At 41.9% G+C, this 13,767-nt stretch overlaps 1 protein-coding gene across 4 annotated transcripts in view; it reads left to right on the top strand.

Annotated features, from left to right (window-relative positions):
* PIK3CG (phosphatidylinositol-4,5-bisphosphate 3-kinase catalytic subunit gamma) overlaps positions 1-6,751 on the top strand; it is a 35,342-nt gene extending 28,591 nt beyond the window's left edge. For all 4 annotated transcript variants that reach the window (XM_063323439.1, XM_063323438.1, XM_063323441.1 and 1 more), the window contains one exon: positions 4,761-6,751. In XM_063323439.1, the coding sequence (XP_063179509.1) occupies positions 4,761-5,042 (282 nt within the window). In that variant the 3' untranslated portion in view covers positions 5,043-6,751. The remainder of the gene's footprint in view (positions 1-4,760) is intronic.
* The last annotated feature ends 7,016 nt before the right edge of the window (positions 6,752-13,767 follow it).

Genomic DNA, 13,767 nt, shown 5'->3' with positions numbered 1-13,767 from the left:
TTGTTCCCTCCTGATTCTGCTCTTGTGTTCCGGGGCATGGACTGCTGCATCTGAATACAAATCTGCAGTGACCCTGAGCTATGTCAGATTCTGATTTTGTGAAGCGATGGACTTAATGCTCTGAAAGAAAAGAATGGTGTTAAAAATCTGTTCTGTTGAAGCTTCCATTTGAAATTGAGCCCCTCCGAAACAGTTGTAATTTTTCAAGTTTGTGTAGGAGCTCGGCAGCAAGGCAGCAAAGCAAAATGCTCTTTAGTATGTTTAATGAAATGGCTGAGAGTGTGGCTGAGCAGAAGTAAATGGATGTCTGGGGTGTTATTCCTGTGCTCATCTTTAGGGATTTTAAGTAAGTGCCTGATTCAGAGAGCAGGTTCCCTATAATATCAAAAGTCTCCTCCAGAGTGTGAGTCAAAAGCAAAAGCCTAACTTAGATATTTGGGATTCCCTGTGGATGAACCAGCCTCTCTGTCCTGGTAAGGAGTCTGGCTTTCTAACCTGAGTAACTAATTAAGCCTTTATTGTTGGATAGTGAATATGTCCCTTGGTACATATACGTGATTGTACAGCAAATAACGAGGCAATTGTCATCCTTGAACCCAGACTTCTGAAAATAACTAAAGAACCAGGTGTGATTTTTGAGTCTTTGTTTTGCACCAGGACTGAACTTTATCACAGTGCCAGTGTTTCAAAGGGGGCTTGTAGCTCAAAAGATTTCAGAGCAGGGCGGGTTCTGCTGCGGGAGGGGATTGCTGAGCCCACGCTCTGAGAGAAGCCTGTGAGCTGTGCTGCATGCAGGAAAGATGCTGTTGCCGCAGCTGTAAGCCGTGTGCAAGTGTAGGGCTGCAACGCCACTCTAGGGTATGTCATTGCATAGAAGACCTCTGTTCTGAAAGCAGAAAATAGTTGAAAATGTGAAAGTGTGCTAATGGAGAATGGGAAGACTAGCAACCTCTTAGGGTCTGCAGTGAGGTAGTGTTCCGTTCATATATATGGATCATCCAGCTTTTTAGGGAATGTCTGACCTTTACTTCAGCAGCCCAAATACCAAAAGCCATAGGAGGTAATTTTGGTCATGGCCTCTCTGCAGGAAGCCATGCCTTCATCATACAGTCCTGGGTTTGACTGAATACACATTTCGTTACTCCGGTACAAAGTTCTAAATACAGCTACCATCCCACTCCTGCAGACGGTTTAGGAATGCCGTGATAGTGCCAGTGTCGTTTCCACTAGTGTCATTAACCAGCTGAAAGGTGATTAACGTGCTTCACCTTTGTGAACTGTGACCATGATATGTCACGTCATCATTTTAAGTGGGATGATTTAGATACAGACAACAATGACTGAAAAAATGTAAGTTCATGAACAGTTCTGCTGCGTTAGGTACTGTTTATAAACCGCTGTTCTGGTAATACTTTAAAAAGCTTTTCTGACTCCAAAGACCAATAAAAAGAAAGTTAAAATACTTCCATACAAGTAAAATAGTAACACAGAGCAAAATCTGCATCACATATTTTGCTGTAAAAAATATATGTTTTAATCATATGGTCAGAGTACAAAAATAATCAGAATTACAGCTTCACTTTTCAACTGGCTGGTTTCATCATGTTTCCTAATACTGAGGGATTCATTCAGTGTGCCTGCTGACTCATTCGGGTATTAATGGAAAAGTCTCGGCATTTATCCTTCATTAATTTTTAAGAGCATCTCTCATTAATTTGTAATTGAACTACATTAAAATAGGTTATACTTTAGAAGAATCCTTCGGTTTTTTACAGGGTTTGGTGCTTTTAATATTTTAAAATATTGACCTTTTTTAAAAATTCTATTTCTCTGTCTTCTATTGGATACAGTCCATACAGGTGTGTTAGCCATAGCTCATATTGCAGGTGTCAGAGGAGGTTAATTAGACAAATAATTTTGACCAAAGTTCACTGCAACAGAGTATAGTTCATTATTAGTGAACTTCTAAAGCCTTCAGTGGCCCAGCAACTTTTCTGGAACTGGCAATAAAGCTCATTCCTATTAGCTTTAAATCTAAATTTTGCTTCCCGTTTTGTTTGCGTTCCTTATGATGGTTCAATGAAATTTAAAGGCCAGGGGTTATTGGGGACATCACAGAAATGCTTAGTAGGAAGCACTATTTGATGGTCTTTTGTCCTAATCACAAAAAAAGTATTTAGGCATGACTTAAATCTGAGAAGACAAGTATTTTTTCTGTTTCATCTATGCATTTTCAGCTGCCTTACTACTGTCCAGATTTCTCTTGCTGTAAGTGTCACATGTGGTAGCATTTCCTTTCCAGCCTTTGGCTGAAACCCATGCAACTCTTACCCCTGCGTACACACAACTTTTTCACTTCTTGCTTGTAGAGAGCCTCTTCATAATCTTTCGAGCTTTGTCCACCTACCTATTATTCCTTTCCCTAAAATTGTCTTCGCTAGTTTTTGTGTTAAATTTTGAATCATTTCTATTCATTTTATTTAATTTATTTAATTAATTGGTTTTTCATTACTGACTTGATAATACAGAGATCTCTATTTTCAGTACTAACCAAATTCTTCTGTACCATTAGTTTACAAAATGTCATGTATTTTGTTGTCAAGTAAAGATGACAGAAAGCAGAAGGGTGTACAATTTATTATTGAAAAACACTTATTTGTAGTATACTGTACAGGGAAGGGATGGCCTATATAACAGAATTTGGGACACTTTATAATATAAAAAAAGCCTGACCATTAGGATACTAATACTTAGAAGAGTTTCAAGCTCTCAAAATAATTATTCTTTATTGTCTATTGGACAGTGAGACTTTGGGTTCTCCTCAGCTCCTCTCATTTTGCCAATGGCTTTACATTAGTTAGCAGCTTTCTTCTTAATCCCATGGTAAACATCTACATATCCTTGACACATTCGTGTGTGTTATTTTTGGTTCTCTCTGCCTCTCTCAGAAGTGTAAAAATTAGTTTTCTTGGAAGATGCTAATTCAAAACTCCATTCAGTTCCTGTCTGAATAAATAACCGTAACAGGCAGATACAGATTTTTTTAAATCTTTTGAATTCCTGGAAGGACTGCCTTTGAGATGCAGAGATGCCAGGTTCTTGACTGCATAATTGTTTTTCTGTCTCAGACACCCGCAATAGTGAGATGCATCATCCACAGAGAAATGTAAAACCTTCTTTGATATAACTATAAAAAGCTTTCATCTCTTTCAAGGGGAACAAAACACACACTAACTCTTGTGACAAGATTTCCTGTTTGAAGTTGATAATACATAAGTAGAATTTCTTTTTTTTGTGTTTTTTTTTTTTTCCCCCCCCGGTGTCATGGAGAGAAACTAATCCCTGTGATAAGATGATTGTGTTTTCTGTTGTAAATTGTGCTTTGACCATTTCAATTTATCTTCTGCTTCTCTAGAGCTAAGCTAACATTAGAGTTCGTAACTATGATGTGATTTCAGGGCAGAATTTCTTTGGAAACTGAGTGAAAGATTTAAGGGCCCAAACGATAGGAAAAAGGAAACCCTACAGACAGATGTTGTCTTCAGCATATCATCTTGCTTCCTGCCTGGTTGGTTGTCCTGGCGTTGCTGATGTGAACAATGATAGGTGTTAAGACTATTTGTGCGCTTCTTACTGCTTCTATGGAAGAAAAAAACCATACATCTTGTCAAAAATAAGCGGTGTTCTAGAGGGCTCATGAGATTTGATGAAATTTTACACGGAAATACTTGGATTTCTTAATAGTTCTTTAAGAAATTCATATACATTTGTGGAAAGGTTAATTTGTATATTTAATTGGGTAAAAATTAGCATTGCTTCAACTTTGGTTTTAATAGGAACAACTTTCTTGGTTTCTCTTTTTACATTACTGCATTGCAGGCCCAATTTAACTTTCTAATAAATGATTGATTTCTTCATTGCATTGTCTCCCTTAAGATGTTATTTCTAAAATTAAATGAGTAATAAATTTAATATAAGAAATAATCATTTCAGTTTACGTATTAGTCACTTAGCATTAAACATTCTTTTAAAAAGCATTGCATGTTTTTCCAAGCTGTAGAAATTTCATTCTTCTAAAGGTTACGTTGTTAAGCACAAATTACTTACATATGGAAGTGGAAAAGCTATAAAAAAAAATCTATGGAATCCAGTACGACAGTACATAAATGTAGAAGTCATACAGCAAGGCAGTGTGCCTGAAAAGTGGAGCTGCCAGCTAGGAAAATTTCTCAGAACACCAAGCCCGAAAAATCTTCCCCATTAAATAAGCCGTCACCTCTGCGAAGTTAATCGATATATATATAAAATGAAGAACAGTCCCCTGGAGGTGCTGCTTTATTCAGTATCGCTTGCCAGCCCTCGTCTTTAAATGGGAACATACCAATTGAACAGGAAGACAACTATTGCTCTTTTAACAGCCACAGAAAGAGATTATATGACAGGGAAATGAATTTGAAGTTTTGGTGAAGCTCAGGTTTTATGCTGTAGTAATTAATACAGTATTATTAAAAAGAGCCTTTAGTTTGTGCACCAAAACAGTACTTGTTGCCCCAAGGTGCGGTGGTGAATGAAGTAATGCCGAGTGAGGGATGCAGAAGTTTGCCTGGCGTTTGTGCCCAGGTGAACCGCCCTGTTGGTTCTCCGCTCTCTGACGTGCTCGAGTGATTGAATAGTGCTGGTTAGTGGCAGTCCTGTGAAATTCCTACACCTTCCCTCTTGGTTCACCTCATCAATTAACAAAAAATTCTTCTCTGTTGTAGGACGTATGTGTGAAGGCTTACTTAGCTCTTCGACATCACACAAACCTGCTGATTATCCTCTTCTCCATGATGCTGATGACTGGAATGCCCCAATTAACCAGCAAAGAGGACATTGAATATATCCGGGATGCACTGACAGTAGGGAAAAGCGAAGAAGATGCCAAAAAGCATTTTCTTGATCAGATAGAGGTTTGCAGAGATAAGGGCTGGACTGTGCAGTTTAACTGGTTTTTACATCTTGTGCTTGGAATCAAACAAGGAGTAGAAAAGCATTCTGCTTAACGGTTTATGTAAATTAACTGTGGGTGTGAATAGGAGGTTAGTGAATCTACATGTTATTTATGCATTCCAAATAAACGAGCAGTCAAAATTGCCTTTACTTTGCTGGCAGCTTAAATGGATCTTCTAAAATGGCAAGGACTTTTGCTCTGCCCCTCCAGGAGATCTTCCTGCAGTTAAGATATTTTGGGGTTTTTTAATGGATTCTTTTAACTAGTTGCTTTGCTGATGTGGCCTGCATTTTTCTTGTTTTCTTGGTTTTTAATTTCATATAAATATGAAGGAGGAGCTTGAGTAAGATGACAACCTGCAAATTCAAATAGAAGTCCCCTATGACATTACCTTAATTGCCCTTAAGATCAAGCCCTTCAAAAGCAGAACAATCTGTTTAAAATCCGTGGTCCCTGTAGGCAGTCCACATCTTTCTCAGGATGGCTTACCCTCAAGTGTTCTTCACCCACACCCTTCTCTTTTGTCCCTTCCTTAACACTTTGTCCTTTTGGGATTTTTAATACATTGTCAATAGAAAACAGCTTTTACTCTACCGCTGGAGGAAATGACCTTACTGTAATTGTAGCCTCCTGACATACACAACTGAGCTTGACTGTCCAACCAGGAGAACTTCATACTTACCTGGAATTTCCTCAGGTTTGAACCTGAAATTTTGAAGATTTAATTTTGAAATGTTTTTTACTGTACTTTTTTAATGGGGAACATCCATATTATACTACAGATTATATTCTTACTGTAAAGTTACTAAAATTCCACCTGTATAGTAAAAGCTTTGTAGGAAAAGCAATGGTACTTCCTTACTCCTCAGAGAAAACTCCTTATGTAAGAGTAATTGACATTTTGCCAAATATTTGAGAAACCCAAAGTTATTTATTCTTTGGTGATATATTTTCAGGATATACGTAGAAGGAATTAAGTGTAATCTTTGAAATTGTGTATATTTTGCTATTTATTTTTAAATTCCTTAAGAGACTATACTACTGAGAAGCTATTTATGATGGAAAAAAATCCTTATCTTTAATTTCAATATTTAAACTTAAAAGAGGAAAAAATGGGCAGTGTTAAGTAGAATTTTAACTTCTGTACTCTTGGATGCCTGCAAATCATCAAATCTGCCTGTGGTAGGAAAGGAAAAAAATATATAGCATGGGTTAGTATTTGACTTGAATTATTATGGTATAATTCCTGCTAATTGATTTTTACCAAAGAGAGAAGATGGCTTACAATATTGCTTTTTTGCACTTGTGCCCGTGTAATTTCTTCTTTCATTGTAGTGTTACATGGGTTTTACATTACATATAAATGATGAACTGAATTTTTTAAATTCTGTTATCATTTGCTTTGATCATTTCACAGAATTGTTAAGATGTTAACTACTGCTACCACTGTTACTACTGAGTGTGTTCTGGAAGGATTTTTAATAAATGTACTGTAATTGGTGTCTCAGTTATGAGATATAGCCAATCTGTTCTTGAAATATAGATGTTTGGTTACTGTGCACAACAATATTTTTGATGTATATGGTAGACTCTCGTTAAGGAAATCTAAAAAATTTGAATATTTTGTTGTTCTGTTACATTATTATTCTGTGCAAGATAGGCTTAAGACCGTACTAAAATGTAAATGAAATGGTGAATATTGTCTGTAAAATGATATTTTTAGATTTGTATTTTATAGATCTGAAATAAATTGACATGTTCCATTCATTTGATTACCATTCATGAATCAGCAGCTTAGCCCAAAATACACATAAATATTTTTTAGCCAGTTACTTAAAGACTATGTAATCTCAGTAAGAAATCATATTCAAAGACGCTTGTTTTAGTTCCATATTAATAGCGCCATACAATGTCAGATATCTTAAATTTAAATAGTCTACAGTATTAGAATTGCAATTATTATGATTGTAAAATGTGAATAGAGCATTCCCACTTTCTAAGAGCATTTTATTCATTCCCGGATTGTTCTATAAAGAAAAATCTGAAGATTTTAGTAAGTTCCTCGTTTTAAAAAATAAGTGAATCTGCTGCTAAATTTCGTGGGGAAATAAATGCTAATCACAAGCTCAAGGGGAATGGCACTCCTGGAGCAGCTTCCATCCGCAGAAAAAGGTCTACGGGAGATCCGCACCCAGAGGAACGCGGTTTAGTCCTGCACTAAACTTAGACTGGCCATTTTTATCAGCAGTTTACAATGTGCTGTATTGAATTGTCTGACATGTTTGTTACAGACATCTGAAATACCTCTGCGCCGAGCTCATTAGCAGACTCCTTCATTGCTTTCCTTGCCCATGAAGCCTGCGGTTGGGCTGCCTGGGCAGTGCTACGCTGCCTCGTGTCTTCCTTTGAACGTCCCCGGCCGCGCTAGGTGTTCGCCAGCCTGACTTCTGGGACATCAAAAGTAGCTGCCAAGTCTCCTTTTTACCTACAGAGCAAGCTATCAGGCAGCTTACCAGCACTTTGTTTATAAGTAGCTGCGCATTCATGCGGCTGATTATCTGTTGGCTTTGGTGTGACTCTGGGAACCTCCGCCCTCAACTGACTTTCTTTTCTGTCCAGGAGAAACAAGCCCAGGTGTGGTTTGAGCCAGTCAGCGTCAAGGCGGAGCGGAATTGCTTTTCAGGTGAGGAGGTGGCACGAGCACACGTCTGCCCGTCCCAGCGCAGAGCAGAATCATAGAATGGTTTAGTTTGGATGGACCTTAAAGATCATCCAGTCCCAACCCCCTGCCGTGGAAGTTGATGGCCGTCGCTTTCAGCGCTGGTGGCTACCTACCCAAGGCCTTGAAAGCCAGAGCTTTAGCACAGCCCCCACTGCCAGAGCAAGGAGCAGAACCACGGTTTCCCAAGTCTGGGCCTAATGTTTTCCAGTGCATAAACACACCAGCCCTTCAAAATAGCTGGTTTATAAGGGCTATAAAACAGGAAATGTAAATTGGTCACTAACCACGTTTTTCACATGCTCTTAACACAGCATGTGGAGAGAGAAAATTACTAAATTTTCTGAGTAGGTCTCAGTTATCATCCTTGTCTCCTGTTAACCTTAAGATAATTTTTTGAAGATTATTTTTGAAAACTATTTTTAAGGGCTGCTTTTTCTTTAAGATGTATTGTATTTTCTTGTTAGTCGAACTGCACCTGGGAGTGGAAATTCGAATCCATTCTTAGAGTCAGTGCCTCGGACTCGGTTGTGACTTGACAAATACTTTGGCTCCAGCAAGATCATCGAGGTGTTGGTTTGGGCTGAGCGTGTCCCCAAGGCTCCAGCCTAATTATATTCCAGGACAGGAAGAGAAGTCGAAAGGGAGTTAAGGTGTGCAGCGTGATTATATTTAGATCTTCATTGAATACACTGGTTGCACTTGTTAGAGGTATTTAATCTATCATTAGCAGAATATTTAGCCTTATTTAACACATATTTAGCAGAGTTTTCTCTAAAATGTGACCAATGATACAGAAATACAGATATGAACAACTGGCTTGAGAAAAATAACAACGGAAATTATAACTCTCTTGGAGTATTTTTCCTTATAAACCTTTTTTACTGTTTACTAGCAGCGTTCTGCAGATCCGCAGGAGTAGTCCCAAGGATTATGTAGATTACAAACTCTGTGCTCATGACTTATAACTCAGTTTGTGTATAGTAGTCTTGAAAATAAGAAATTATTAAAATCTGTGATACCAAACGGTCTGCAGGGTCTGGTGGGCCCTTTGAGTGTCCCAGGAACACTGAAGTGTCTGAAAAACACCCGTGTGCTTTCATCAGTCTTCTAATGGCAACGTTCACAATATATGTTGGAAACAGCGCTCCGGGAATCGCCTGTTCTCCCGGACAGAAATCTGCAGGAAGAAGTTCCTGCCACGCTCACCCCACTCTGCATTTTGGAGGCAGAATTGGCCAGAAAAAGCACTAATATATTTTTAAACTGTGGCACATTTACAGAAAGTAAGATTCATGATGGAGAAGAGAAAGCAGTTTGTCTACAGTTACACCAGTGATAATAAGGACTAATCAAAGACACAAATGACATGGTTATAACCACGTGAGGTTGGTACATCATTATGTCATTAGAGAGAAGAATCATTGGTGACTGGTTCTAGTATGATACAGGAAGATCGTCAAGAGGACATGGTTTTTCCTGGCTTTTTGAGGACCCGTGGGTCTCTTTTACCCAGCAAGAGCGAGGCTGGTGTCCGGCCTGCTGATAATGAGCAAGTGGGCACTCGATGGTTGCAGTGGGTTGACCCTGGCTGGACACCAGGTGCCCACCAAAGCCGCTCTGTCACTGCCCTCCTCGGCCAGACAGCGGAGAGAAAATATGATGAAAGGCTCGTGTGTCGAGGTAGGGACAGGGACATCACTCAGCAAATAACATCACAGGCAAAACAGACTCTGCTTGGGGAAATTAGTTTAATTTATTGCCAATCAAATCTGAGTAGGGTAATGAGAAATTAAAACAAATCCCAAAACACCTTCCCCCCACCCCTCCCTTCTTCCCGGGCTCAACTTCCCTCCCGATTTCTCTCCTTCCTCCCCCCAAGCAGTGCAGGGGGACGGGGAATGGGGGTTGCGGTCAGCGCATCACAGGTTGTCTCTGCCGCTCCTTCCTCCTCATGGGGAGGACTCCTCACGCTCTTCCCCTGCTCCAGTGTGGGGTCCCTCCCACGGGAGGCAGCCCTCCACTAACTTCTCCAACCTGGGCCCTTCCCATGGGCTGCAGTTCTTCACAAACTGCTCCAGCGTGGGCCCTTTCCATGGGGTGCAGTCCTTCAGGAAGAGACTGCTCCAGCCTGGTGTCCCCTGCGGCGTCCCAAGTCCTGCCAGCAAACCTGCTCCAGAGTGGGCTCCTCTCTCCACAGGGTCACAGGTCCTGCCAGGAGCCTGCTCCAGCACAGGCTTCCCACGGGGTCACAGCCCCCTTCAGGCATCCACCTGCTTCAGCGTGGGATCCTCCATGGGCTGCAGGTGGATCTCTGCTCCACCATGGACCTCCGTGGGCTGCAGGTGGATCTCTGCTCCACCATGGACCTCCGTGGGCTGCAGGGGGACAGCCTGCCTCACCACGGTCTGTGGGGGAATCTCTGCTCTGATGCCTGGAGCACCTCCTCCCCCTGCTCCTTCTCTGACCCTGGTGCCTGCAGGGCTGTTTCTCTCACATATTCTCATTCCTCTCTTTGGCTGCTGTTGCGCAGGGTTTTTTTTCCCCTTCTTAAATACGTTATCCCAGAGGTGCTGCCACTGTCACTGATGGGCTCAGCCTTGGCCCAGTGGTGTCTCCATCTTGGAGCCAGCTGGCATGTGCTCTATGGGACACTGGGGAAGCTTCTGGCAGCTTCTCACAGAAGCCATCCTGCAGCTCCCCCGCGACCAAAACCTTGCTGTGCAAACCCTATACAACAGACAAAACTTTCCTTCCTACCCCTGGGACTGGGGGTTTGTGGGTTCAGAGGGAGCCCGGCAGCACTCGGTGCAGCGAGAGCCCTCCGCAGGCTGGGGAGGGCAGGTAGGCAGCGTTTAGAAAAAAATGTTCCATTTCCCAGGTGATCTCCTGGGAATGCAAAAGAAGAGGCTGTCACTTTGGAAACAGCAGCAGCAGCACGGTGCCAGAAACACATGCCAGTTAATTTTAGCTAACAAAAGAGACCTGCGTATGGCAGAGTGCTATATCTAGTAGGTACGAGCACATCCCACACTCCGGTGCGATCTCTCTGGTGTTCAGTGCTGGGAGTCACAGTTTGCAAGCGCTGGTCACGCTCTCAGAGCTGTAGTGTTTATGGTCAGAGTTTACAACCGACCCATTTATTCGGCGCGTGAAGAAACAAATGGCAAATAATAGTCTGTAGATAGCAGCGTTGCTTGAAAAGATAAACATTGAGTAGATACACAAAGAAAGATCAAATCTAATGTAATGAAGAATAACCAGGCAATATCCCTCAAAAGAGAGAGAAAATAGAAATGTTAATGGCTCATAGTACAAAATAATTTTAAAACTACGGCTCAGACTTTGTACCAGAGCCTTCTATGCATTTGAATGCATCATCCTTTATCAAGACTAATATGACTGTTTAATGACGCAAGAAATCTGCTGCCACGATGCAGTTCCGTGGTAGAGTTCATTAACAATTCGAGATATGGCCGGAGCTGAATTTTGCTCAGACTATTTACCGTTACACTACCTGACATTAAAAAAAAAATGCAAAGAAACAATTAGTCTTGTGTTTCTGCCCCAAATCAACCGACAAGCATCTGGGACTGGCACTAAACCCATTACACGGGGAAGTTGTTTCCCATCATGATGGAAATGCATTTTTCTCCAAAGTATTTGGAGCTGGCCCCTGTCAGGGCCAGGACACCGGCGCGGAGAGGCTCTGGCTGTGATGCAGGATGGCGGCTCTTCTGCTCCGCTGTCAAACGCCTCTGCACAAAAGAATCTCGGTGAGATAAACAGGGCTCCTCAGGAAACGCTCTCCCTCCACCCAAAGTTATCCTTCATTTTGATGAAGTTCATGACAGCATCTCTGTTTTACAAACCTGCTTCTTTCCCACAGAATATGGTGTATTTTCCAAACCTTATAAACCAGTAATTCTGCCTGCCTGGACAGAAAAATACCCTGAGATCTCAGTAACTCTAAAGGAGTCTGAAACTGAAACGCTCTGGGCAGGGACCTTTCGAGTCAAAGTGATGCCTCATGCAAAGGCAGGCAGTTCGTCTTCATGCCTTGCGTTCTAATTAGCTAAACATGTTCATTTTTCAGAGGATCATCTCTGGGAATCTGTCGTTGTAACGGCAGCACCGCAGTGAGGGCAAAGAGTGGCTTCTAACAAGACCAGAGACTTGAAGGTGCTGTGGAGAACGACACCAGCCTCCTGGGGAGCAGGTGGCCATTGGGTGCAGGTGCATCTTCTTTGCCAGGGCAACAGGAACCCAGCGGCAGCAGCCTGGGCAAAAATGGGGGTAGAAGTCAGGGTTTCAGTGCCAAGACGAGCTGTGTGTTCTGCGGCTTCGAGGCAAGGCTAAGCGTGATGCGCTGAAGGCCAGACCAACGTCATTTGGTGAGAGATTCTGCCCCCGTCACTAGGCTTTTCTGAGAAAAGAAAGGCAGGCCCCTGACCCTCCGCCTGAGGAGGGAACGGCCCCGCTCGCCCCCCTCGCGGGCTCCGGGGCACAGCCGGCACCGACAGCCGCGCTCGGACCTGAGCGGGTAAACGGTGCGGTACTGAAAAGCCCCGTTCGCAGGATTCATGCAACTGCTGTGCACAACTGTGGCTCGTTAACTCAATGTTAGTTAAGTGTCCCTCTCAGGGATTTGAGGAATGCATCTCTTGGAAGACCTTTTCCTAAAGGCTCATTTATTCCCAGTGTTCTCCTTTTTTCATTCTCCCCCTGCTTTCTTCTGTAAATGCTAACATGAGCTCTTCAGAGATTAGTGTGTGCTTAAAAATCCTTATTTATGCTTATATAAAAGCTTATTTAGTTTACCCTGTCCTCTGGAGTTCCATATTCCCACAGGCCAACACAGACAACAATGTATGGCATTAGGGTTTAAAAAAAAAAAGAGTGAGAGGGCTGTTTTCACAATGTTGTTAGCACCCGAAGAAAGGAACCAACTGTCTTCGAGGGGGCTGAAGCACAAGACCCTCACCCCAAACTGGAGATGAAAAAAACCCTCCTCACCAAGTGTATTTGTGGAGTATTGACTTCTTTAACTCCCTTCTCTTCCTCTGTCCCCATGGGTACACGCAATTGTCTTATTCTGAAAAGCCAGCTGTGGATGCACACATAAATAGATGTCTCTCCATGGCTGCTCTGTTGGTGTCTCCTCTAACCCTCCACCACCTCTCCAAGAAGCCGACCACCATTCATCCCCTGCTCTTAATTCTCTGTTGTACTCCTTTCCCGCAGGGGCCCATATTCCTTTCCTATACCAGGCCTACAAAGTGCCTCTGGAAAAAGAACAATGAACATCTAAGTAAAATGAAGCATTCTTCTTCACCTCATGTTTCTCAATAAAGATTTCATGAGCTGCAGAGATCTGTATGTGAAGGAATACTTTTTGACATCAGCCACCCACATAAATGCTGGGAAAAACCCAACATCTGCAGAGTGGTCTTCAGTTTAATGCAAAATTTATCCGCACAGTTCTTAAGAACTGGTATTACCAGGACTATCCACTGAGAATAAATACATGGCATATAATAAAAACTTGCTTTTATTTTATTTTTTTTAATCAGTTGGTAAAGCCGTAATGTGAATGATTATGCCCTGCTGCTGCTGCTCAGCAGCTTCACCCCGGTTCCTCAGTTCTGTTCTCTTGTTGCTGTTGCTTGGACCTCAAAATCTGAAACCAGAATAGACTGTCCACTTCTTATAGCCAGGAAACGCACCGCTGAGTGTTAGCAAAAGAACCAAATGTCAAAAATGCAGGTAACTAGAGACGCTGTCAACACCTGCACTGTGAGAAACCTGCTAAAAATTCCCCTGACTGTGAATCCCTTTAGAAAAGGAAACTAACAGCAAAAGAAATCAGGAAAAGCTGTGTGTATGTGCTTCAAGGTGCAAAGCACTGGAAGACCAAGATTTCCCTGGGTGCAATGCTCTACATTCACCCTCCTGATTACTATTATCAATAGGCTCAAGGTGGACAATGAACTTCATAGTGAATGTTGTAAAGTGGTGAAATCTTGTTGCAGTTAGTGCTGTAGTAGCAGAAATGCAG

This window comes from Chroicocephalus ridibundus, chromosome 1 (assembly GCF_963924245.1).
Source record: "Chroicocephalus ridibundus chromosome 1, bChrRid1.1, whole genome shotgun sequence".
Taxonomy (NCBI): domain Eukaryota; kingdom Metazoa; phylum Chordata; class Aves; order Charadriiformes; family Laridae; genus Chroicocephalus; species Chroicocephalus ridibundus.
This window is presented reverse-complemented; position numbering and strand designations above follow the sequence as displayed.